Below are 24,924 nucleotides of genomic sequence, written 5' to 3'. Positions count from 1 at the left end.
ACTAAGTATACACCTGGCTCTCGTGATTGTTTCTCCCACAAGAATATCTTTATCAGTACATAAACCCTTGATTACTTGAGAGGTGAGGCAAAAATAAACAGGAACGAGTGAATGACACCAGAGGTCGTTATTATCCAGGGTTATTTATTGAATGTCTAAATGCCAGTGGAGAGTGGAGATCAGTGAAGGCCTTCTTGAAGAAATGCCTTTTCAGCTGGAACTTCAAGGATGCGCGCGTACTAGCCGGGTAGAGGATGGTGGGCAGAGAATCTCAGAAGAGGGGCCGCGGGCAAAGGCGCAGCTGTGTGGCTGGAGCACTGTAGTGGGAGCAAGCCTTCCGAGGTGCATCTGGGAGAGAGGGGGCGGGACTGCGTCCCCTGCAGCAGAGTCCGCGTGCTTTTCCTGCGAGGGCCTGGATGGCAAGTATCTCTGCCTTGTGGGCCTTGCGGCCTCTGCTGCAGCTGTAGGTTGGCAGCCAGTGCGGGAGTGTGGCTGTGTCCCCGAGGGACTTAGAGTCCCTGAGGTCTTGACGTGGTTGTGCATTTTAGTATCGCTTAGAGAAGTAGCTGTTAAAGGGGGTCAGATAAAGGCACGATGAGATCAGAGTGAGGTTTCAAAAGTTTATTGTTGGTCCTTCAGAGAGCACGGGTTTGAGGGGCTCAGAAGTGTAATCAGAGCAGCAGTGGTAAGTAAGCTATCACCAGTTTCCTGGTGGAAGGTGACAGAGGCTCAGCCCTGGGAAGCGGCCACAGAGGCAGGTGGTCGGCCCGGCCACAGGGGGTAGAGCACTGTCATTGAGGTTGGGCCGGCTGTCTTGTTGCTGGTGCGCTGTGGATGCTAATGCCTGTTTGTTGAATAACAGCTTTCCCTGTGGCGGATGAATCAGCTGTGGTGGGTGAAAGAGAGGAAGAGCGGGGTGCTCCGTGCCCCTGCCCTCAGCCACGGAGCCTGTGGAAGCGGCACGTACTGAAAGCAGGGCTGGGCCAGGGGGGAGGTTTCGGCAGTGGGAGAGTCAAGTGTTCAGTTTTGCACAAGCGACCTTTGAGATCTGGGACGGCGGTCTGGCTAGATGAGTGAGGGTATTGTGTCGCAGACAGTTGGATATATGGGTATGGAACTCAAAAACTGAGAGCCAGACAGCACGCAGAGAGATGCTCTGGAGAAAGTAACTCAGAGAATACGGTCCGTTAAGTGGACGCTGTGCCCCTTGAAGACATAAACAGGGCATTAATGCCTGGTCTTGAAATGAGCGTGAATTTTGCCGTTCCCCACTGCTCCACGTAACCTGTTTTTCTCAGACTTATTTGTAATGTCTTTGGTACTAGGAAAGGAACACTCTGCCATAAAAATCAGAAGTCATTTAATGGACACGCGTTGCTAGAACAGCCCGGTGAGGCTGATACATGGCATAGGTCTGCATCAGCTATAACCATAGAGGATGTTTGTTTTCAGGGTTTCAGGAATGTGTTTTAAGTGCCAGGCAGGCCAGTGCACGGGGTGGGGGGTGTTTCAGCACGATTGGGAACTGTTGCTTCCTTTTTGCTGGGGCGCAACTCGCCTCCTGTGCTGGTCCGGTGCCGCGAGATCTACGTGTGCACCTCGCGGAGCCCCGAGCAGACCACGGCTGGACGAGTGAGAGGGGCCGTGGGAAGGCTCTGACCCGGCTCTCGCTGGCCACACGGTGCCGTGTGTCATCTCGCTCCCTCGGTGCTGCTGCGTGTCTGGCACAGAAGGGCCTGGAGGCCCCAGTAACTCTTCCTGGTGTCTGTGTAGTTTGTGTTTTCCTTAAGCTGTTGTGGTCTTTGTATTTGGCCCAGTCTTTTTTTCATGTTTTTCCTAATTAGGCTAGCTGCTGTGAGGCTGGACGATGTTTTGATGTTAAGCTCCCTGACGCCCCTTCCACATTGCGGTTCAGTTTTATGAAATCCAGATGATTTGGAACAGTATGTGTGTGCAGTTTACTTTTTTAAAACATTGCTTTTGGGGAAGTTTAGTATGCTGCTTCTTACTCGTCTGTGGGACAACACGGTGCTTCCTGTTTAATTTGGATTTTTAAAATACAAACAATTCCCTCTTTATTTTTCTAGCTCTTTTTAAAGTTTAATAAAGTACCAAGTGAAGGCAAGTCAGAGCTGCCTTGTTACGTAAGAGCCTGAGCGCGGCACTCGCTGCAGCCCGCGCGGCTAAATGCCGCTCGGTGTCCTCATGTCCAGCTCAGAGCTGTGCGGATCCGGGTCCTCAAAGACCAGCTCTGTTGGTTGCTGTGGAAAACGGAGGGGGGCAGACAGCTGTTTTTTTCCTCAGTTGGAGAAGCCGCTGCGGTGCTGGGATCAGAATGTGGTTCTCTGTTGTCGGAAGAGCAGGATCGCTGGTGAGTTTCCTCAGGGTGCTGTTGAGGACGTGGCTGTTCTCGGGCAAGCTCTGAACTGTGACCCTTCCAAGAGCGCGGCTGCCTCCAGGAGAACTTGTTGAAACCCACCAGCCGTTCACTGGCTCCTGAGCCCTGCGTACCGTGGCTCGTAATTACACACCCAGGGGTTGGTTGCTCTGTATTTTAATATTGCACCTTCGAAAGGTTCATAAAGTAAAAGTTCCTCTACCCTTTTTGCACAAGAAAAACACCCATGTACTCCTGCTGGTCATAATATGGTGAAGATCGCTGGAAATAATGCTGAGAGCCCGTGTGGGGCTTGCTGGGGTACAGAGCCTCTGCACCAGTGGGCGCATTAGGTGGCTTTGACTGTCTCTGAAACCCACTTTTGCTAAAAGTGAACCTAAAAATGACCATTTTTAAGGTACTTAGGATATTTTACTATTTTATTTTGAAACGAACAGTTGAATAGTGTCTTAAAAGTATTTTAGTTTGTGCTTTTAGACTATATACTGATTGTAAGTTTTTAAATCTTAATTAGCTTAGAACATAAAAAAGATTCCTTTGTCTTAAAAAGAAGATGAAAACAGTCTTTATTAATATAGCACCTTCTCACTGTTTGAAGAGTAAATTCCTGACATGAACTACGATTAAGTCCTTTGAAGAATTTGAGACCTTCATTCTCACATTCTTTAATGTCTTATTGTGACCATGAGGGAAAGACCTAGTCAAAAAGATGAAGTCAGGAAATTTGGTTCCTTTTTAAAATCAGTTTCAAAGTACCCAGTGTGACTGCAGAATTTCTTCTGTTGTATGAAATGACTAGTGCTCTCCATGACTATTGTTCATGAATTTGGAAATAATGTTTCATGTTTTTGTTCTAAAAGCAAAACAGTAAATTAAGTTATATCAAAGAATAATTTTTTACCTATTTTATAATAATGGTCTAAGTGCTAATTTCTTGGATTGATGGAATTATTGAATTTCATTATAGTAGTCACATAATAGAAACGTTAAAGCTCTGAAGCAGAATCATTTCACATGATAGGACGCATGGTAAGAAAGGATCTTTATATGGCTCACTGGATGCAGGGGATCGGCTGTGGTTGTGGAGTACCCCAGTCTGGGTAAGGTTCAGACTGCATCAGCCTCGCCCACTTGCTCTCAGCCGAGGCCTGGGAGTCAGGTCTCCTCCCTGCACGGGGCATACCTGCATGAGCAGTGGACAGAAGCCAGGAGCTCGCCTGCTGTGGTCTCGCTCCTTTCATTTCCACACCACCCTGAGGTCTTGGGAAAGCCCTGCACCCTTGTGCTCGTGCAGTGCACACACACCGCAGACCTCCTGCAGCCCATCTAGGGACCCAACTTGACTCCCCTGTGTAGTTCATTTCCTTCATTTCATAAAGAGGGAAAGGAAAGATGGGATGTGTTCTGTATTCTGTGCCAAGGGTAAGCAGTGAACAGAACTGGACCTGGAGCCTGGCTCATGGAAACCAAGCGTAGGCTTGTTTATGACACCACACCTGTCCGGGAGCACCTGGCACGTACTTCCAGGGTTGTTGAGGGTGGAATGTGTATCAAGAACAAGTTTTAAAACTGATTGTTTCAGAATTAAGGTAATTCCCACCAAGAAGAGCTTTTCAATGTTTTTAAAACCCTTGTCTGAATTTTAATACTTTACGAATCAGAACTCCTTGTCTGATGGGAAGTAAATCTACTTTCAGACCCTGAGAAGGGAGCACGTGGGCAGAGAGTTGTACTGAACATCCTGATGAGTTTTAAATACTGCTGGGCTCACAGGTCCTCCCGGCCCACTATTGTTCTGGAACCTTCAGTAAAGAGCCCACACTAGGTCTCCAGCCCTGGGAACAATAGGCTTGACTCTTTGCCGGCATATCTTCCTTCCTCCTGCTGCTGCCTTTTTTTTTTGGCTTGTGTGTTAATGATGTTTTTATGCTGTTAGTCATATCATACTCCCCCACACACTTAGTTGGCCACTGAGCGTTTGAGGCGTAGGCTCCTCCTGACTGAGTATCTGTGCCCGAGGTGAGAGGACCTCACCCTCCGTCTTCTCAAAGATGCGCCAGTGGGAGCAGAGACTAGCTGTTTGGGGGCAGCCGGTCCTCATCTGACACGTAAGCAGCCAAGCCACGGGTGCATTTCCTCGAGTTCTGGGGAATGTACGGTGTGTAGCAGCTGAGTTCTTATTTCTGCCTCAATCGTTCTGTTTGGGAACCTTTTCTGTTAACTTACTGCCATTCTTCTTCTGCCGTTTTCCACAAGGAAACCCCAGTACACTTCTGCTACACCTCTCTTCCCGGTGCCCTGCCCTCCTCTTCTTCAGTAATCCCACCTCCCTCTCCAACCCCTCCTCTCCCTTTGAAAGGAAAGAGAAGCAGATTCAAGGCGCACTTAAGATTAAATCCTAAAATCACACCTGGGATCTCTGTTACTCCATTTTAATTGCTTTTCTAAGGACTAAGGATCTAGCTTTTGCATTTCTTTTGCGTGGCCTGGCTGGGGCATATTTGGTCAACACTCTCTGCTCTCTAGGAGTTTGGAATGATATTGGAGAGCACAGACGCCAAACAGAGCAGCTCAGGCACTAGACCGCCATGTCACTCAGAGTGTCTTCGGAAGGGAAAATGTGGCTTTGATGCTTAAAAATTTACTTCTCATTAGTTTAATTAAAGTCCAAAATTGTACTTAGTGTCATTCATAATTCCTGGTGCCTGTAAAATATATAACTGCTTTTCAGGAGACCCTTTTTAAAAGGAATTTGAGGGGTACCTGGGTTGCTTGCTTCTCCCTCTCCCTCTGCTGTTCCCCCTGCTTGTGCACACTCTCTTTCTCTCTCTGAAATAAATCAATAAAATCTTTTTAAAAAATAAGAAAAATAAAAAGGAATTTGATTTGTTAAGTGGGAATGGATAATTCTGGATGATTCTGATTAATCTTTTAATTTTACAAATACAAGACTAAAAATACAGAAATACCTTCAAATACAAACTTAGGTAGCTTTAAACAAGTAATCCTTAAAATTATTTAGCCTTTCCATTTTAGTGATTATGGTTACTCTTCCCATGGTTGGAAATCAGGATGTATAATGTTATATATAATGTATATTATCTTGTGCTAAAATCTTGTTTTTACTCAGTTATCTGCATAATTATAAATTTATTGCTAGTACCCGTGGCTACTAATAACATATAGTGTGAAAAAATCTATAGTGTCAGAATGGTGGTGTCCAGTAGAATGTGTGAGCCACAAAAGTAATTTTAAATGTTGTATTAGCTACATTTAAAAAACCCTGAAATTAATTTTAATAATGTGTTTTATTTTATACAGTATCCAAAATGTTATGATTCCAACATATAGTGAATGTAAGTCATTAATGAGATAATTAGGTTCTTTTTTCCCTACAAAGCTTTGATAGCTGAGTATATTGTATACTCAATACACATTTGAGTTTGGACTAGCCACATTTCCACATTGTGAGTGCTCAGTAAAGCCACATGTGGTCTGTGGCCACCATACCGGACAGCAGTCTTAATAGTGTCTAATACCATTCCACCAACATTTGGTTACTGTTTATATAGCTCATATATACATTCTTTTACTGACAGATGTGTTACGTTGGTATGTAGCGGCAAAAACTTTCTGAACCCCATTTTCCTTTCTTAATTAGAAAAGGAATGAACTTAGGGCACCTGGGTGGCTCAGTCAGTTAAGCATCTGCCTTCAGCTCAGGTCATGATCCCAGGGTCCTGGGATCGAGCCCTGCATCGGGCTCCCTGGTTGGAACGGAGTCTGTTTCTCCCTCTCCTTCTGCCCCTCCCCGCCCCTCATGTACTCTCTCTCTCAAATAAGTAAATAAAATCTTTAAAAAGGAAAAGGAGTGGACTTGCCTTACAAAGTTCAGTCTTCCTAGGCTGGGTTAGTGTGTGCATTACTCTTCAGAAAGAAGACATAGTGGTTTAATGCTTCTGAAGTAATTTTGTTTTATACAATTATCATCATAGTGTCTAATCTTATTTTTATTCAGATGAAGTGGGGCAGGTAGTGAGAGCTTTGTAATGTTAAGGAGTTATTGCAGCCTGACGGACGGTAAGTTTGCCTCGGTGCTCCCTAGAGCTGACCTATTCCCAGTCCGCGTGCCATTAGCAGGGATGAAGCAGCACTATATGCCCCTCTGTCCAGCCTGCCAAGGTGGACGTTTCAGACCAGGGCTGCTGTGGCCAGATGGAGACACTGGGTCCCCTTAGAGTTGGCCAGAGATGGCGGTGTCTTGGGTTGAAAGTAACTACCCATGTTGATTTTATGTATATACACACATGTGTGTATGTGTGTGTGTATGGTTAGAAATTCCTTAGACTTTGGGGGCGCCTGGGTGGGCTCAGTTGATTAAGCGTCTGCCTTCGGCTCAAGTCATTATTTCGGGGTCCTGGGATCAAGTCCCGCATCAGAGAATCCTTTGCCGCTCCCCCTGCTTGTGTGTGTTCTCTCTCTCTCTCTCTCTGTCAAATAAATAAAATATTTAAGAAAATAAATAAATTCCTTAGACTTCTTTGATTTCTGAGTATCCATCTGTAACTTTGTTTTTCTAAAATAATTACCAGTGGAACTGGTCATTTCTCTGTACAGCAGTTGTATTTGTAGTTTTTTATGTCCAGTTTGTAACTGTGAGCTGCACATGAAGTATGGATAGGAGTCAAATAAGCAGAGGTGGGAGGGGACCAGAATGAAAGGAGGGAAGGGAATTCCAATGGAGTAGGTCTGCTAAAGGGACCGTGTCTACAGGAAAGTTAAAGGTTAGCGGAATGGCAATGTGTTTATGGAAATGTAAGCAGTGGGTCTGTTAAATAAGGACTATTTCTAGGTAAGCAGTGTAAGGTTGAGACCACATTAGTAAGATTCAAATGCTAACCAAAGCTTGGGTGCCTCTTTAAGAATATTCTAGATCCACATTCTTCACTTGTGTATCACCCTCTCCCAAGAGTATTTTTTTTAATGTATTTAATCATTCACCATCAGTGACTTAATTAAAGTCCGTTTTTATGACCAACCTTAAAAGGACCTTTTAGAAGCCTACTGGGTCTTTGCCATTGAGGTCTCTAATAATCATTGTCTCATAATTCCTCAGATGAAGATCTCCTTTTCTGAGTAGCTGATACACTGATAAATTGAACTTGGAATTAAAGACGTGATTGTAGCTTAGAACTTAGGAAATTCCCATCACGTAAGAAAATAATAGCATTTCTTCAATGCTGTGCCCTTCCCATCGTCCATTACCCAACTGTAATGGAAGATAGCTTCTTCCAGAAACAGTACATGTGGTACCATAGTCTGAAATGCTTAGGGTTCCTAACTTGTTAAACCAGGAACGTTCCAGTGTTACCAAGTCAGTCTGTGATAGCTGCATCAACTGCTTCCTGACCCACGAATACTAACACTAATATATTCATTCAGTAAGATTCTGGACTGCCTCATGGTAGGGTTTGAGAGGACGGCAGTGACCACGTGGTAGGAGGACAGACGGCAGCGACCAGGGAAGGGAGACAAGGAGAGCTGTCTGTATGGTCAGTAGCTGGAATACAGGACAGAGGAACTGTTCCAGGAATGTAGGTGAGAGAGAGCTTGTGTGGCTTGGCCAGCAGTGGCAGGTGAGCCCAGGAGTCAAATGACGAAAGCGTTTTGGCAGACACATTGCATCAGACGTTTTGTGTGGAAAGTACAACATAAACAAAGGCAGGAACACGGAAACAGGATGGAATGAGGGCACAAGAAGGAGGATCTGGATCAGGCATAGTGTGTTGTGAGAGGGGCGAGAGCCTGAACTCGGGTTCAGGGGGCAGCAGCTGCTCCAGTCTTGGGTCAGGAGCCCCGTGTGGCATGCTTCAGGAAGGGGCTCCTGCGGCAGGTTGCACAGAGGGGACCAACGGGACAGTCACACAGAGGGCTTGCCAGGACTGTTGGGAGGTTTATGCTGGAAACTTCTGCCCATATTTAAAGATGTAACGGTCACGATGCTGTCCAGTGCCTATATTACGTGATCAGTTTTACTTGAGTATTTGAACACAGGCTTTGTAAACCTCACACCTCACATCCCGAAAGGTGCTGCAGGGTTTGCGGTCACTTTCATAGTATTTGCACATCGTGTGAAGTCTCCTGGATGGAAATGTGTATTAGTTGTCTAGAATGGAATACGGGGCCTGGTAGCTCCCCTCAGGGGTGTGATTCCTGGTCTGAACGAGGAGGCTGAAAGCAGAAGGGGGTATCACAGTGAAGCTACCATTCATTCTGAGTGTGGAACAGAGGCCCCTTCCCAGAGTGGGCATTGTGACAACGGAGCTAACTGTCGGCCAGCAGAGAGTATGTGAGCAGGGCCTTGACATAGGGAGAAGCAACATGTTTTTTCTCTTGTTCTTTTATCGTTCTGTTTTGTGATTTTAGAAAGACAGAGTTCTCTTACAGTTTGTCTAAATAAATGTTATTTGTTTCATTATTAATAATAATCTCTTATAGGGGCACCTGGGTCACTCAGTCATTAAGTGTCTGCCTTCAGCTCAGGTCATGATCCCAGGGTCCTGGGATCGTGCTCCACATGGTGGGGCTCCCTGCTCAGTGGGAAGCCTGCTTCTCCCTCTGCCTCTGCTGCTGCTTCCTTACTTGTGTTCTTTGTCTCTGTCAAATAAATAAATAAATAAATAAAATCTTATTAAAAAATTAAAAATTTTAAAAATGTATATATTTGCTATTTTGTTTATATCACTGTTACTAAAAATATTAGTATTACTGGTAAACATTTTTCTTTTCAAAGACGGTGGTAATTGAGTATCTTCGTAAAAGGACAGTTTTATGATCTGTACTACATCATGAAGATGTCAGTGCCCACCCATTCACACTAACTGCATCCTGAAACGCTGTGAGCACTGCTTTGCTCTCAGTCAGACGGAGAACACTGGAAGCAGGTCATTATGCTCTTAGAACCTTTGAAGAAATGGTCTGGCCTCAGGTATTAGCTGTAAGGAAACACCCTCCAGCATTTGCAGAAAAGAGGAGGGGGATTTTCAGTGCCCCGGTCGGAATTATTAGACGCTACAGAGAAGGCCGCTCTGGAATACAAGCTTCGTGAGGTCCGGGGCGTTTTCTGCTGTCCACGGATGTGTGTGCAGAGCTTAGGACAGCATAAGGGAGCATTCAGTGAGTATTTGTTGAAGGAGTGAAGTTGTCATTTAAACAGCTGAGTTGTTGAATTAAGCAGTCAATTGCAGATTACATAAAAGTATGAACTGTATTGGGGAAAAAATCATCTAATTAGATTACATGCAAGGGGATACTGTGTGTCATATAACCGATGGGCTGGAGGTAGGGGCTGGCTTACAAGTAATTTCCCTGAGTGCGTGCTAGGTCTCTGGGTTCAGGGAAACCCAGGATTGGCCTGCGTGAAGTCAGGGAAAAGGTGCATCTATTGCTCTGTTGCTGTCTTGCTAAGTGAGTGACATGCTAAAATTCAGAAAGTTGCCATTTATTGAGTGCCTACCATGTATTTATAAAAAAGTATAAGCTTAGCCAACTATCTCAGTGCTTCGTGTGTGTGTGTGTGTGTGTGTGTGTGTGTGTGTGTGTGTCAGAAGGACCAGGCAGAGGTCTCAGGTTGCACTTGGTTATCCTGTTGTGTTGGAAATGCTGGATGATTTTTAAGGGGCACCCGTCTGTCTGTAGGCAGTCGGGTGTCTGGGGCTGGGCAGATGTGCAACAACGGGGTATGGTAGTTGTCGAGGGACAGACAGACACCGAGGAACAGATGAGAAAACCTAGGCCAGAGGGTGGGGAGCTGGAAAAGAGGGGTTTGATTTTTACCTTGTGTAGAATTTGTATAAACTCCGCTCGTAGGTAAGGTGACCACATGAAATTTGAAACATACTGTTTCCCAAAATTGAGTTGTTTTGTTAAATTGATACACTCTATGCCATTTTCATAATGAGAAACATAATAGATGGTTTTAGGGTCACAAAACAGTGGCATCCTACATGCTGGATTTTCCTGAGGGAAGAGCGGGGACAGGCTTCAGCAGAGCTCCCCAGTCAGACTGTCCTCTCCAAACCAGCTCTGTTAGCAAAACGGAGAAAGTGGAAATTATGTACTTCCAGAGTGTTGTGGAAAATTTGTTTCAATTAAATCATTTATTGAAATCACTGTCCTTACAACTCCCTGGGATACCTTTTATATTTTTGCTTTTATGACACAGTACTGCATAACTATTGCAATTACCCTGAGCTGAGAACTGGATCCTCGGTCGTGGAACACTGGCAGTACTATCCAAGTGAGATTTCACGCATGCGAGTGCTTCCTGCGGTTGTTCCACAGATTGTCCGTATTGGATCTTTAGGTTCTAGTTGGAATGTGCAAGTGGAATGTTGGTGATTCTGTACAAGACTTGTATATATTCCTTAAAGCTGTTGCACAGAATCTGCTGGTCCAGACGGGCCTGTGGGTCGGGGCGCTAGCTCCGCCTTCATCGCAAGTTATAGTACATGATCCTTCAGTTGAACCAGTGCACAGGATTTTCCACAGAGCCCTGCCTTACTACCTAAGTCCCTCTTCCTAGATGCCACAGGAAGTTTTTTCTTGTTTTAAATTTTAAAATACAGCTTTGGAAATAATAAGGGGATATAGGCAAATATTGGAATATAAAAATACTATAATAAATTGCTTTTGTATAAAAATGATTAGTAGCCTATGTCATGAGGGTAGCTTTAGCTCTCACTTAAACCTAGGACCGTCAGAGCTGTTTGGAATTTCCATTAGGGTGCCAGGTCTTAGTCGTCTCATCATCTGGTTTATGAATAATCAGTTTTTCAAGAGTACTTTTCCTTGATTTAGAAACCTAAAGTAGATACATTTCCTGTTCGTTTCTTTGTATTTACCTAATAGTGTGTTAATTTTATTAGTTCTAATTCTCATGTAAAAACAGGAACCAGGACTTTTGTTACAATTATCTATGTACTAGTTTTATTTTTTTTATTTTTGTTTTGTTTTACTGAGTATTGTATTTTTAACTCTGTATTTTCAAGCAGTGTTTCCTGCTTTGTTTTTGCTTAGGGTGCTGGTCAAGATAAACTTGGAATCTATGTCAAGTCTGTTGTAAAAGGAGGTGCTGCGGATGTGGTTAGTATCATTTTTAAAGATGTAAGTTTTCGGTGTGTCCTACTCAGCAAATGACCTGCGATGCCCCACTGATACTTGTAGTTATAAAACACCATGTCGACTGTTTGCTGATTGACTTTCCTCTTCCTCCTCTTGCCCTGGCTGTCCCCACTGTCCAAAACACGTGCCTTTTGGGTGACACAGGATGGACGCCTGGCTGCAGGTGACCAGCTCCTCAGTGTGGATGGACGAAGTCTGGTAGGACTCTCTCAAGAAAGGTATTGTTTATGTATTTGTTTAAAGCTGAATATTAACATGTTTAGGGATATTTCACATTTGGAATTAGAAGACAAAAAATAATGCCAAAAAGCTGTGCCCTTACTCCTCACCTTTTTAAATGTAAAACAGTGTATATGACGCCTCATTTGTTAGCAGATTATAAATACGTATTTTGGTTTGGAGCAGTTTCTTTGAAGCTTAAAAAAACATACTCTTGGCACGTCCTGGGAATTTGAGTATCATGTTACCATTTTTACTGTGCTAACAGGAGATGTGTGCTTAGTTAATCTTTAAAGCAAGGAATGGGCAGCAGGTCATCTGTCTGGAGGTCGAAACTGTTATTCAGCATAGCGGTCGGTCACTCTGGTCACAGGCTGTCATTGTGAAGAGCGGGCACTGCATTTCGTTTTCTTTACGTTTGTGCCACTCTCTTCTTCCTAGGGCGGCAGAACTCATGACAAGAACAAGTTCTGTGGTAACACTAGAAGTAGCAAAGCAGGGAGCAATTTATCACGGCCTCGCCACCCTGCTCAATCAGCCGTCCCCGATGATGCAAAGAAGTAAGAGCTCCTTGTGGGGAATTGCATGCCGTCTCTTCCTTTGACTATTGCCAGCAGTAGCTGGCTTGTAGCGCCCACTCACCGCGTGCCAGGCGTTTTACCGTCCTGATCTTCTCTTTGTAGCCACATAAACTCTGTGGGTTAGGGTCTGTTGCTTTCACGATCCCAGCTGGGGCTGCAAGCACTTCAGCAAGGTGCCCAGGACAAGTAGCCAAGAACTGTGTTCAGGATCTGGCCACGCGATGATTCACTAGGTCCATGCCCCCCAGAAGCCCCCGTGGGACTGGCCGGCTGCAGGAGGATTTCCGTCCGCCCCGCACTAGGCCCTTAGTTGTAGCCAATGTGATGTGGGATATAACGTCTTCAGAGCACAAGTGGGATTCTCTACTGAAATGACATCTGTGTTGTGCGTATGAATAGTTACTTCAGTCCTGTGTGCGCAAGACATGATTATCCTGTTATATGTAGTTCACTTTAAATTAAAAGCTCAGTTATTTGGATAAGGTAATCTGTGGTGGGAACCATGATTTTGTACCAATATCAAAAATCTCAGAGTAAAACCAGTAGATTTAGGGCTTTTTAAAAAGGATTAGTTCAGAAATCACAGGGGAAAAACCATTAGGACTCACATTATCTTTTAAATCATTATATACTTTGCATTTACTTTGCTAACTTTGTGCACAGCCACTAGGTCTGGCCTTGATGGACCTCCCTTCTCCATCAGTCAGTGATCTGGGGGCTTTGGCCAAGTCCAAGACCTGAAGTCGACCTCATGGTAACACAACGACAGCAACCAAAGCTTCTGAGAACCTGGGCCTACTGTTTCCTGGAATAAACAGAGAGTGTATCTTAACACAACCATGTGTTGTAGTGTAGACCTCGACTGAGCGTATTTCTTACTTATTCGCACGACCGTACTATATTGGTGCAGCTTCCAGTCGTTCCAAGAAGCAAACCAGACTGTGAGTTAGAAGTCAGAGGGAAGCTGTTAGAACAGAGAACACACCCAGGCTGCCCCACAGGGAGATCCAGAAGCCAGAAGGAGAGCATAGACAGTCACACCAGCTGTTGGCCCTGCTAGCTACTAAAAGAATTAGTGTGCTTTAGAAAGTGAGGGAAGTGTATTTATCTCTCACTTTTTAAAAAGGTTACTTTCAAAATAGTCTTGTGACTTAACAGGTGGGGTTTATGAGAAAATAGGTTGGAAAGAGCACCTTTTCCCATCAGTGCCAGTTAAATGTTGCTTTTAATAAAGATTCTCTGGAAAGATTGTACTGTTAGATTAAAAAAAAAAAATTACCTTATTTATTCTGCTAAAAATAAGGTCTTATGAAATTTTTAATATTTGTAGATGAATCTACATATACAAAGTCTTTCTTCGAAGACTAATAAATTGGTTGTTTAAAATAAATTCTTGAACAAATGAGGGGAGCCTGAATGCACTTTGATTTCAGTTTCAGACCGTCGTGGCTCAGGTAAACCCCGACCAAAGAGTGAAGGTTTCGAGCTCTATAATAATTCAGCTCCAAACGGGTCACCTGAGAGCCCTCAGCTGCCCTGGGCAGAATACAGTGAACCGAAGAAATTGCCGGGCGACGACAGGCTGATGAAGAACCGGGCTGATCACCGCTCTAGCCCCAACGTGGCAAGTAAGAGGGGTCACTTTGCCTGGCCTGCCCTGGCCTGGACATGCATGGTCACTGTCAGTGTTGGGGCACCCCGTGCTTGCTTAGTGATCAGAACCATAGGATTACCTGCATATAACCGGCCAACGGACATGTGCTTTTTGTGAGAGAGATCAAAAGTAATGTTCTTCCAGGGGTGCCTGGTAGCACAGTTGTTAAGCGTCTGCCTTCGGCTCAGGGCATTCCGGGATTGAGTCCCACATCAGGCTCCTCCGCTGTGAGCCTGCTTCTTCCTCTCCCACTCCCCTGCTGTGTTCCCTCTCTCGCTGGCTGTCTCTCTGTCACATAAATAAATAAAATCTTTAAACAAAAAAAAAAAAGTGATGTTCTTCCAATAGAAAGTAAAAGCTGGGTTAGAACATGTTTGATTCAGTTGATGCTCGAGACGAGTCATTGATACTGTCTCTGAGGACTTGGCAGGCTGCCAGCAGGAGCTTCAATGGCTTTTATACTTTTGAAGGATTGTTAACGAGAAGAAGAATCGATAGAAGGATATGCAACACATGTAAGGTCTGCAAAGCCTAAAATATTTACTGTCTGTCCCATTGCCAGCAATGTTTGCCAGTTCCTGGTCTATAGATGAAACTTGGTAGCTCTGGGCTCTGATTCTTCAGGAGAGAGGAGTGGGTGCGCTGAGCGCTATTCTGTCACGTGGGTGCTGTTTGTCTCTGCTGACTCCTCACTGGCAGTTGGAAGATGGAGGAAGGAGGAGGAAGGAGTGTGACATCGAGTTTGTTGATCTCATGTTAAACTTTCTTTTCCCTGACTCCTTCCAACAGATCAGCCTCCTAGCCCTGGAGGGAAGAGCGCGTACGCCCCCGGAACAACAGCTAAGATAACGTCTGTCTCCACTGGGAACCTCTGCACTGAGGTGGGAGGACGAGGCGAACATCCTCACTACAGCAAATACTTAGGCAGAATCCCTAAACTGTCTCCTCACATGTTCACTCTGAAAGTCAGCAGTGCTGAGAATTCCTGAGGGCTTCTTCATTTTTAATATAATAAGGAAATTAGCTTTAAATTAAGAAGTCAGGGCAAAATAAAATGTTTTTCATTATTCTCAGTATAGGATCAGACACTTAATTTTTAACACATTTTTAAATATATCTACTATATTTTAAAAAAACAGATCATTGGAAATTAAATTAATTTATGTACAAATTGCCAAAAGCTCACTTTTCTTTCTTCTTCCCATTTTACAGGAACAGACCCCTCCACCTAGACCTGAGGCCTACCCCATCCCCACTCAGACGTACACCAGAGAGTATTTCACCTTCCCAGCTTCCAAATCCCAGGACCGGATGGCTCCTCCTCAGAACCAGTGGCCAAATTATGAGGAGAAGCCACACATGCACCCAGACAGTAATCATTCCAGTATTGCAATTCAGGTTAGAGAGAAGGAGTCCATGAACATTCACGGCCTGCAAAGATAAGCCGGTTGACAGGGTAAAATCTGAATGGTTTCAGAGATACGTTGATACTCTCTGGAGGACAGCACTGAGACTGATACCTTTTTTCTTTCCTGGTTTTGTGGTTAACTGAGGAAGAGGGGATAGGAAGGAATACTAAATATGAAAAAGAATGCTTTATTCCCTTGCTGTTTGATTAGTGAAGGGCTAGTAATAGTGCACCTTCGTTACAGTTTGTGAGGCAGGATTCCTGATTCAAGGAGTGAAAAATGAGTGGTGTGTGTTTTTCTTTGTTTGTATCAGTCCAAGCACTGGGATGCAGACATAACCATGGTCCCTGCCCATAAAACTATTTATGTGGTTGGGAAAGGAGACGGATAAAGTCCATACAGTGTAGGAAGCCCTGCTAGCGATCTGGGTCCTCCCTGAGTCGCAGAGCTACCTTTCATTCTAGGTGTGACTAGCACCTGGGCTCCCGCATTACAACTCTCTGAATAGAAGAGCTTTTCAGACCAAAGGAGAAGGCGCAGAGATGTGCCGCTGAGCAGGAACCAGGCTCGGGGCAGGGGCAGTGGCAGGCCTTTGCAGCCTGGAAACACACACAGCAAGGGCTTGACGTGATAAGCTGAAGAAATTGGGTTTTATCCAAGTTAGTAGAGAAGGGAGTGTCGGTCTGAGTCATTGAGGTGAGGAACGTTATCAGATGGGATTTTCTGTTTAAGAAAGGTAACGTTGCATTGTGAAAGACTGGGAGAAGAAATCAAATATATGCATAGATATAGGCACAGTCTAGGATATGTAACAAATACGGGTCCTGGATAGTGAATTCTGGTTGTGGTGCTTTAGTTGGGGTGGTTGGAGGAACCCAGGGAGGAGGTGCAGCTGAGCTGAGCCAAGGCCAGGCGAACAGAGGAGGACTCACAGTCACGGGCAGGTCAGGACGAGTAGCAGGGAAGAAGAGCTACATTCTCTGAGGGCAAGAAGTGATCCTGAGGTCACAGATGTTGTCATCTTGTCCATGGCGCCATCCTGCCTGTTTCCTAGGGAGGCCTGAGTACCCCAAGTCCAGTCTGTCTGGGACCGTTGGATGCCCTCCTCTGCCCCCCTCCCCCCCGCCGGCTCTGCCAGCGAGCTGGAGTTAGCAGAGAAGAGGTCTTCCTCCAGATTTCTCTTTCACAATGAAGTACTTGTGTGCCTTGCTTCCTCTCGCGTGATTTGTTAACCCTTAGAAGATCTCCTTCCCCTATGTCAAGATCATATACACGTTTTCTGCTATTTTATGGGAATACCATTATTAAGCCCCCTGGTTCCTAGTGTATGTCTGCCGTTTCCTTCTGCCTCACCTCGGGGATAAATGAGAATAGAAGAGGAAGTCAGGGAGCTGAGAGGTCAGCGCATTGACACGTCACTTATGTGGATCCTGACATGACTGAGCCTCGGGGTAGGACTTAGCAGGGGATACATGGAGAGATGGGACGAGGGCACCAGGGGCTCACGTGAAGTCTGCAGGGAGAGCAGAGCAGTGATCCAGGAGGCTCAGTGCTGCAGCAGAGAAGAGCCCATGGGGAGTCTAGGGCTGGACGTCTGAAATCTCGTACTTTAAGAGTATCTGTTCTACAAATAGCAAGAAATTTAACGATACTGTAGACTTGAGCATCAGTCGAACTGCTCGTGTCCACTTTTATGCCCGTGTTTTTCAATACAGTGCTTGTTGTAAATGTATGTTCTCATCCTGATGGTTTTCTTAATGACATCTTCTTTTCTGTAGTTGACTGTGTTGTAAGAATACAGTATATAATAAGACATACCAAATACGTGGTGATTGACTGTTGATGTTTCTGTAAGGCTTCCAGTCAACAGTAGGCTGTTAGTAAAGTTTGAGGGGGTGTGTGTCAGAAGTTGTATGTGGATTTTTGACCACCCAGCGTTCAGTGCCCCTAACCCTTGTTCGAGGGTCTGGACACTGCCCAACAAGCAAGAAACGGTTTCTGTGGGCATAGTGCAGCTATAGCAAAATGTGGGCAATAAATGTTGCATTTTTCTATCAGGCTACTGTTTTTTTTAAGTGATACTTCATTTTTTTGTTGTTGGCTTATTTTTTAAGGAAAGGAAAGCGCTTATTTTCCAGATTTTCATCTTTAATTTCTGCACATCAATAGGACAAGAAAAAGTGTTTGACATCATAGTGAATCATTTCTATCAATATTTTTTTTTTAAGATTTTATTTATTTATTCGACAGAGATAGAGACAGCCAGCGAGAGAGGGAACACAAGCAGGGGGAGTGGGAGAGGAAGAAGCAGGCTCATAGCAGAGGAGCCTGATGTGGGGCCCAATCCCAGAACTCCAGGATCACGCCCTGAGCCGAAGGCAGACGCTTAACCACTGTGCCACCCAGGCGCCCCCATTTCTATCAATTTAAACTACTTTTAGACATGCCGTTGTGCAGAGACTAGCCCTTTGGGAGAGTGTGTTCGTTTCCGTCTTTTCCACATATACACACTGTGTTTTGTACCTTTCTAAGACAGGAACAGAGACAGCCAGGTGCCTGGCTTGTCCTGGCATGTGCCCAGCTCTGCCGGAGTTTTCCCAAAGCCAGTCATCAGCTGGTGGAACCATGGCTGGCGTGGTTAAGATTTGATCATGACTCTTACTCAGAATTTTACTACAGGGAAGTAAATCTTGTTGCTTTTCATGTAGTTACACTAAACACATTGATCCGTCAGTTGTGGGAGGAACCACAGTGCAGATGCGTGTGAGGGCCCACCGAAGAGTGGGGAGGCCATGCTTGTCCATGAAGTACCTGCGTGTCTGTGCCGTGGGTGTGTGTTTGCCAGTGATGCATACAGGAAGTACAGCTCCCCTGGTTTGTAGCAGATAAAGAGATGCCCTAGAAGGGCACTGACCCCCCGACCCCGACATGGTGCCGCACGTCATGCATGCCACAGAGCTGGACGGTTTCCGCCTCTGTTCAGCACTCCCTTAACGATTTCCCTAAACTGTGTTCTCCCTGAAGATAAGATATATGTATTTTTAGTCATTTTTTTCTAAGCGGCTGAAATAGAACAGTTTTCCTTTTTTATTTTTCCAGCGTGTTACCCGTTCCCAAGAGGAACTTCGGGAGGATAAAGCATACCAGCTAGAGAGGCATCGAATCGAGGCAGTCTTGGATCGCAAGTCTGATAGTGATATGTGGATCCATCAGAGCTCCTCGGTGGGCTCCAGCACCTCCAGCCAAGAGCACCTGGACCACTCCTCCAAGTCAGGCACTCCCGCATCCACTCTGACCAAGAGCGGCCCTGGGCGCTGGAAGACGCCAGCCGCTGTGCAGCCCATGCCCGCGGCCGTCTCCCAGCCTGTCCAAACAGACCTGCCCCCGCCGCCGCCGCCACCTCCCACCCACTATGCCGGAGACTTTGACGGAATCCCCATGGACTTGCCTCTCCCTCCACCTCCTGCCGGCCAGACAGGACCTGCGTCTGCTCAGGTGGCGGCCACAGAGCGGCGGAAGCGGGAAGAGCACCAGCGGTGGTATGAGAAGGAGAAGGCCCGTCTAGAAGAGGAGCGGGACAGGAAGCGCAGGGAGCAGGAGCGGAAGCTGGGCCAGATGCGCTCCCAGTCCCTGAACCCGGCCCCGTTCTCTCCTGTGACCGTCCCACACGTGAAGCCAGAAAAACCGTCCACACTGCAGAGGCCCCAGGAGACGGTCATTCGGGAGCTGCAGCCCCAGCAGCAGCCCCGCACGATTGAGCGCAGAGACTTACAGTACATTACGGTCAGCAAAGAGGAGCTGTCGTCGGGAGACAGTCTGTCCCCAGACCCGTGGAAGCGGGATGCCAGGGAGAAGCTGGAGAAGCAGCAGCAGATGCACATCGTGGATATGCTGAGCAGGGAGATCCACGAGCTCCAGAACAAGCCCGAGCGCAGTGCGGAGGAGAACGACCGCCTGCGGAAGCTCATGCTGGAGTGGCAGTTCCAGAAGAGACTCCAGGAGTCCAAACAGAAGGACGAGGATGATGAGGAAGAGGAGGACGATGACGTGGATACCATGCTGATCATGCAGCGCCTTGAGGCTGAGCGGAGAGCAAGGGTAAAGGGGAGAAGTGCTGTGGGCATGAGTACCTGTGCGTGTCGCTCGTGGGGATGGCCACGCCCAGGCTCCCGGAGGGTTGGCAAGGGCCCTGTTCTCTCGCGTGGGGTACCTGCTGCTGCTAGCTGGTGTCCTGCAGAGTGAGCCAGGGTTAGAGGCACAGACGTTGAAAAGTAAATACCATCCACATGGGACTTTGCTGTTTTAATGAGCAAACTCGTAGTTGTCCTTCTCATTAACACTTCAGTTGAGAAAACAAGTTAATAACCACTAATTTGTTAGTAACCAGTAATAATCCTCATCAGGGGTTGGCAAAACTTTTTCTTAAACAGCCAGAAAGTGAGTATCTGAGGCTGCGTGGGCCGTGGGCTGTCTTAACGGTGCAGCTCTGCGGTCGAACAACAAGAGCCAGGCGGGACCTGAGCAGCGAGAGTGCTGTGCGCCCCGGAAATGTCCTTCCCAGACGGGTGGCGGGACCTCTGCTGACCCCTGGTCTCGATTATCAGCACTGGGTGGGGGCTAACAGAGAAGAGTGCTGAGAACCTCGGAGTGACGGTCTTCCTGTCCTTCCCAGAAAGGCACTCTGCAGAGGGCTCAGACGCTCACTGAACGACTGTCTCAGTGGTAGTATAAAGATACTGAGAATTTAGTTTATTCCTATTTCTCCGTTTGATAAAAGTAACTTGCTCTTTTCTTTCAAATAAAAGAAGTGAAATTTGTGTTCGTTGAACACAGTAGATCATTAAAGTGCCAAATTTAAGATTCTTTGTTACTTTATCAAGAGAACGGTTGACAGAGAGGCATTTAACAGTAAAAATCTGCAAATTGCTATCAACCTGTCATGTTAGTGAGTTTGTCTACAGTGCAGGGTTCTGGGGAAGGACAGCCTGGAGCATGACTTTTGGATTTTGTTTCTAATTGCAACTTTGATTTGATACTGTCAGTACCAGAGATCTAAACAAATAATTGTTAAGTCAGATGTTTCAGTCTTCCCACATCGTGATGCAGCTAATCTTAGATAATCATTAGTACATAAAGCCAGCAGTCTGATCCCTTTTCAAGTTTGTCCTGTGAATTATTTTCCTGAAACATGTCACACACTTCTTATTATGCACATATTCTCAGCAAGCAGTATATGGAACTTGGCCCAAAATTCAGCTGGAACACTGAGGTGTCTTAAACAAAAGTCCAAATGTTAATTGTGACGTGACTCTGTTAGTATTATCCCAGTCACCAGTAATAAACATCCTTAAAAACAGCTCTGCTTACCATCAGTATTGTTCTACTTGAAAGAACAGCTGCAGTAACGGATCAGTGACGGTGTTAGAATTGTTTGTGCGGTTTCCACTCTGGGGTCAGGACTCAGGCCTCACCCGTGTACACGGCGTCTGAGTGCTCGGTGCAGGGTCCCCTGCTTTGGCCGGTGCCGCTAGTGGCGGGTCATCCGAGGAGCTGAGTGTGCTCCTGGCCTCAGATCTCTCACCCCCCAGAACAGGAGAGCATGCTGCATGCTGAGGCCACACTGAGAGTGAAGCCCATGTCTCTGGGAGAGAAGTAGACATCGTTAACCTTTACTGTGGTAACTGTGCCCGGTGGTGAGAAGTTAGCACCACATCGTGGCATTTCTGCAGCTGTTCTCCGCAGTGAACTTTTACTGAAAGTCTGTCAGGTTTTCCAAATGGTTCAAACAGTGACTGTTTCAAAGCCTCTTAGTATGAATTAGAGATTTGGGAGGTTTCTACGATAATTTAGTTTAAAATGTCTGTGTATTTATCATTAATCATATTTAAGATGGATATCTTAGTCTCCCAAGTAAGAGAGGTCAGGGAAATTGTACTTTTTAAAGTTTCTTCCATGTACCTTAATAACGAACTCAAGTGTTTAATACATTTGTGGACATTTCCTATTTCTGAGTCTGGGAAGCTGGTCTGTAGCGTGTACTGTTCCCATCAGGTTGTCCTTCAGACGCAGATGGAGCGTGGGAGCAGCAAGCATGCCGGTGGTGGTGGAAGACAGGTCTAAACTGGACTTTTTTCACACCTCATCTTTCTTTTTTTTTTTTTCCTTCTCTGTTACCTGCAGCAGACTGCTCTGCCAGCAATCTCTGTTCTAGATTTGGTATGTTCTCATTTCTTTCCCTTTGGTACTTTTTTCCTGTCTTGATTTTCTTTTTTTCTTTCAGTGGTGGTGGTTCTGTGTTCCCAGTAGACCCATCCCAGGGGCGTCCTGGAGCAGGATGTGTAGTTCGTGCCTCGGGAAGCATGCCTTTCAATGTGTTTAGATCTAGTTACTCTTTGCTTCTCTCCGTTAATTTTAAGTGTTACTGTTTGTTTATGGTTTTTGACCTTTTCTCAGTTTTAGTCATAAAATTGTTCTGTGTATTCTTACATAATCATAATTACATGAGCAAATGAAAGAAATTTTGCGATGAATGAACTATTTCATTCTTAGTACCTTGGTAATAGATTTTGAATAATCAACTATTAGAAACTCAATTGAAGTGGTATTCACATTGTTTTGCCAATTAAGATGTAACTGTCTAGGATATTACTGTCTGTTGGTAGAATAAGAGAGCTTTTCAGTAAACATTTATTCTGTGTTTCCTTTAATAATTTCGCACGGACTTCAGTTTAGTTCATCAGCCGTACCAGTTTACTGTTTGCCGAAAAATGCTGGAGTCCTTTTCTATTGTGAATTCACTGTGTTTGATGTCAGTATTGGGGAAACTGTGTTGTTCATTCAGTCTCTACAATGCTCAGGCACCTGTTACCTGTGTCATCGGCCAGAGAATGATGTACTGGCTGACGTCTGTTACATTACCTTGAGGTCATTTTTTGCTGGTTGTCTTCTAAATGAATACGGGCAGCATCAGACAGAACTATAAACAGTCCCTGAGTCCAGGTCTGACTTTGCTAGCCTTTTCACCAAATAACAGCCCGCCCTTTTTCTTCCTATTTTTTTTTTTTTAATTTAAAGAGTGTGGTAGCACTGTTACTCCAAAGAGAAGTCACTCGTGGAGACAGCTCCCCTCTTTGATGGCCGAAGGGCATGTTGTTTTAGCTTTACTTCTTTTCCCACAGGAGACACAATATGTGTGTTCTTGCCATGCTTCTGTGGGGTAAGGTGTACGTACGGCAGGTGGTTGGAAGACGTGCGTTAGCGTGGTTTCTTTGTGTCAGAGGCTCATTCAGCACACGCTCACGGGGTGTCCGTTACGCGCCGGGTGCTGACCTGACGCACTGGCTCTAACAGATTCCCCAGCTCTGTGGGCCCGGCGAGAGTCCTCTGTGCAGATGACGTGACAGACGAAGAGTACCTAAGGAGCAAGGATTACACAAAGATTTGTATTTTAGAGACACAGTGCAGAGTTTTTCTTTCTTTAAAAGGTAGTTATTTTGAGTATTAATATTGACTTTAACCACCACATTTCTGAGCATTTCTTAGCCTAATTTCCCAGTGAATATTAATATTATTACCAGTAGTGTCATCATCTATAGAATCCTTCCGTCAGAGTTGGCAGTTTGTCTGGGGCGACCTCTGCTAGGCGTCAGTCCTCTCTCTCAGATGAGGGTGGCGGGTGTGACCGGGCATGTAGGAAGCATACCCTGTGCGGCTTTTACAGCGTGCTATTCAGACAGGACGTCACGGGACGTTCGCAGTGATGACTGGGCTCAGTGGAGCGGGTCCTCTGCCCCGGAGCAGCCGCGTCTCGGCAGGCTTGGCTCTGCTCGCCCTCGGGTCTTTCAGTGGGCCGCCTCCCGATCTGGGACCCCCATTTCCATTTGTAGCCCAAGCCCTCTCAGATGAAAGACCCGTCCGCATCTGCCCGTGTAACACCTCCACGGGGGGTCAGACAAGACTTGGCAAACCCCATTGTGTTCTCCCTGAAATGCCTGCTGTCCCCGGCCCCGCCGGCCGTGCTGCTCATCTCCTCTGCCTTCGGCCCTCCAGTCTCAGTAGACTCTTCCAGTTGCCCCGTCTGTGGACCTTAGTAACCAGAACCCCCAGTCCTCTCCATCGAGAAATTCAACTGGCTTTACTTTCTCAGAATCTGACCCCCAGACACCCACACTGGCCTGAGCCACTGCCATTTCCTCACCGCAAAGGACTTCTTGCTGAGTCCCTTTTCTGCCTTTGTTCCCGTACGGGCTGTTCTCAACACAGCAGCTACAGGGGTCCTAGTTAAAAGACGTTAGATCTCAGGAGCCCTCAGAACCCAGCAGCAGCTCTCCTGTGCCTTAGAGAAACGTCCTAAGTCTTCCTGTGGCCATGAAGTGCTGTTGTTCCATCCATGCCTTCCCATGACCCGGCCTACCCTCCCCTTCACACCCGCGCTCTGGGGTGGGTGGTATCAGCCGTCCCTGTAGCTTTCCCTGACTGAGGTCTAAGGGCAGCTAGTCCTTCTACCCAGTGACAGGATGTGCAGCTCATGCCTGTGTTGCCCTAGGTTGCCAGATAATTACATACGTTACTCTCTTGTTTCCTCATGACAGCCCTGTGATGTGGGTAGAACAGAGGGACAAGACCAGTGTTGAAGAGATTCACCTGACATCATATAGGCGGTCGGGATTCTAACCAGAGTTTTCTGAGGTTATATTTATTTCAAATTCTGCTACACAAAAATGTCTCCTGCTCATGAAACTCTTGCTAGGGACCGACTTTCAACTAGAAATGGACGTGACCTGACGGTCTTTCAGTTGGCTGGTCTCAGGCTGTGTCTTGGTGCCATTGTAACGGCTCATCTGCTGACTCAGATGACCTGACAGCTCAGGGGGGACATCCTTCCACCGTGGGGTAGTGCCAGCAAAGGGATGTTTTCAGGGAACTCAGTAGCTCTCCTGTTTTCCTCCCATGAAGGCCCAGGCTAGATCTGCCCTTGTCAGCTGCCCCTCTGTCTGGTCTGCATGTGGGACGGTGGGAATTGGGCAGACCTGAGCAACCTGAGCATAGAAGGGGTTGGACTAAAAGCAAGAGTTAGTCAGAAACCCCGTTGGAAGGTGCACTTCCGGAGAGAGCTACCTATAGGAGAGGTGGGCTGCTCTCTGCCTCTTCACACAGAAGTACCTTGCCGCAGGAGTGAGCAGTGGATGCAAAGTGTGGGCCGTCTTACTCCAGGAAGTAAGAGGAGAGTATGTTCCTAGTAAAACCAACTTGCCTGTGTTTTGGAGTAGAACACAAAATTCACATGCTTGTGTCAGATACTACAGTTGCGTGAAGAGAACTGTGGGTGCGGGTTGTGGGCTCTTTGAGCTCCACGGCCTACTTGGGACTGACTTCCCGTCTCTGCCACTAGACTGTTAGACTGCTCTAACGCAGCTAAGCCATAGATCTTACAGCTCCTGAGCAAGTTGTCCCTGTCCTCACACTGAAGAGGCGGAGGCA

At 46.1% G+C, this 24,924-nt stretch overlaps 1 protein-coding gene across 24 annotated transcripts in view; it reads left to right on the top strand.

The window, feature by feature from the left end:
• Positions 1-24,924, top strand: part of AFDN (afadin, adherens junction formation factor) — a 137,824-nt gene that overhangs the window by 100,154 nt on the left and 12,746 nt on the right. For 13 of the 24 annotated variants that reach the window (XM_026487954.4, XM_044379986.3, XM_044379985.3 and 10 more), the window contains 7 exons: positions 11,477-11,542; positions 11,726-11,799; positions 12,242-12,360; positions 13,815-14,009; positions 14,825-14,916; positions 15,248-15,433; positions 18,544-19,542. In XM_026487954.4, coding sequence (XP_026343739.1) covers positions 11,477-11,542; positions 11,726-11,799; positions 12,242-12,360; positions 13,815-14,009; positions 14,825-14,916; positions 15,248-15,433; positions 18,544-19,542 — 1,731 coding nt within the window. Of the gene's footprint in view, positions 1-11,476; positions 11,543-11,725; positions 11,800-12,241; positions 12,361-13,814; positions 14,010-14,824; positions 14,917-15,247; positions 15,434-18,543; positions 19,543-21,624; positions 21,661-24,924 lie in introns of all 24 variants that reach the window. The other 11 variants (XM_057310891.1, XM_057310889.1, XM_057310888.1 and 8 more) reach the window with 1 other exon arrangement.

The sequence above is a fragment of the Ursus arctos genome, unplaced genomic scaffold, assembly GCF_023065955.2.
Source record: "Ursus arctos isolate Adak ecotype North America unplaced genomic scaffold, UrsArc2.0 scaffold_13, whole genome shotgun sequence".
Lineage (NCBI taxonomy): Eukaryota > Metazoa > Chordata > Mammalia > Carnivora > Ursidae > Ursus > Ursus arctos.
Note: the sequence above shows the minus strand (reverse complement) of the source record. Positions and strands in the feature narration are given on the sequence as shown.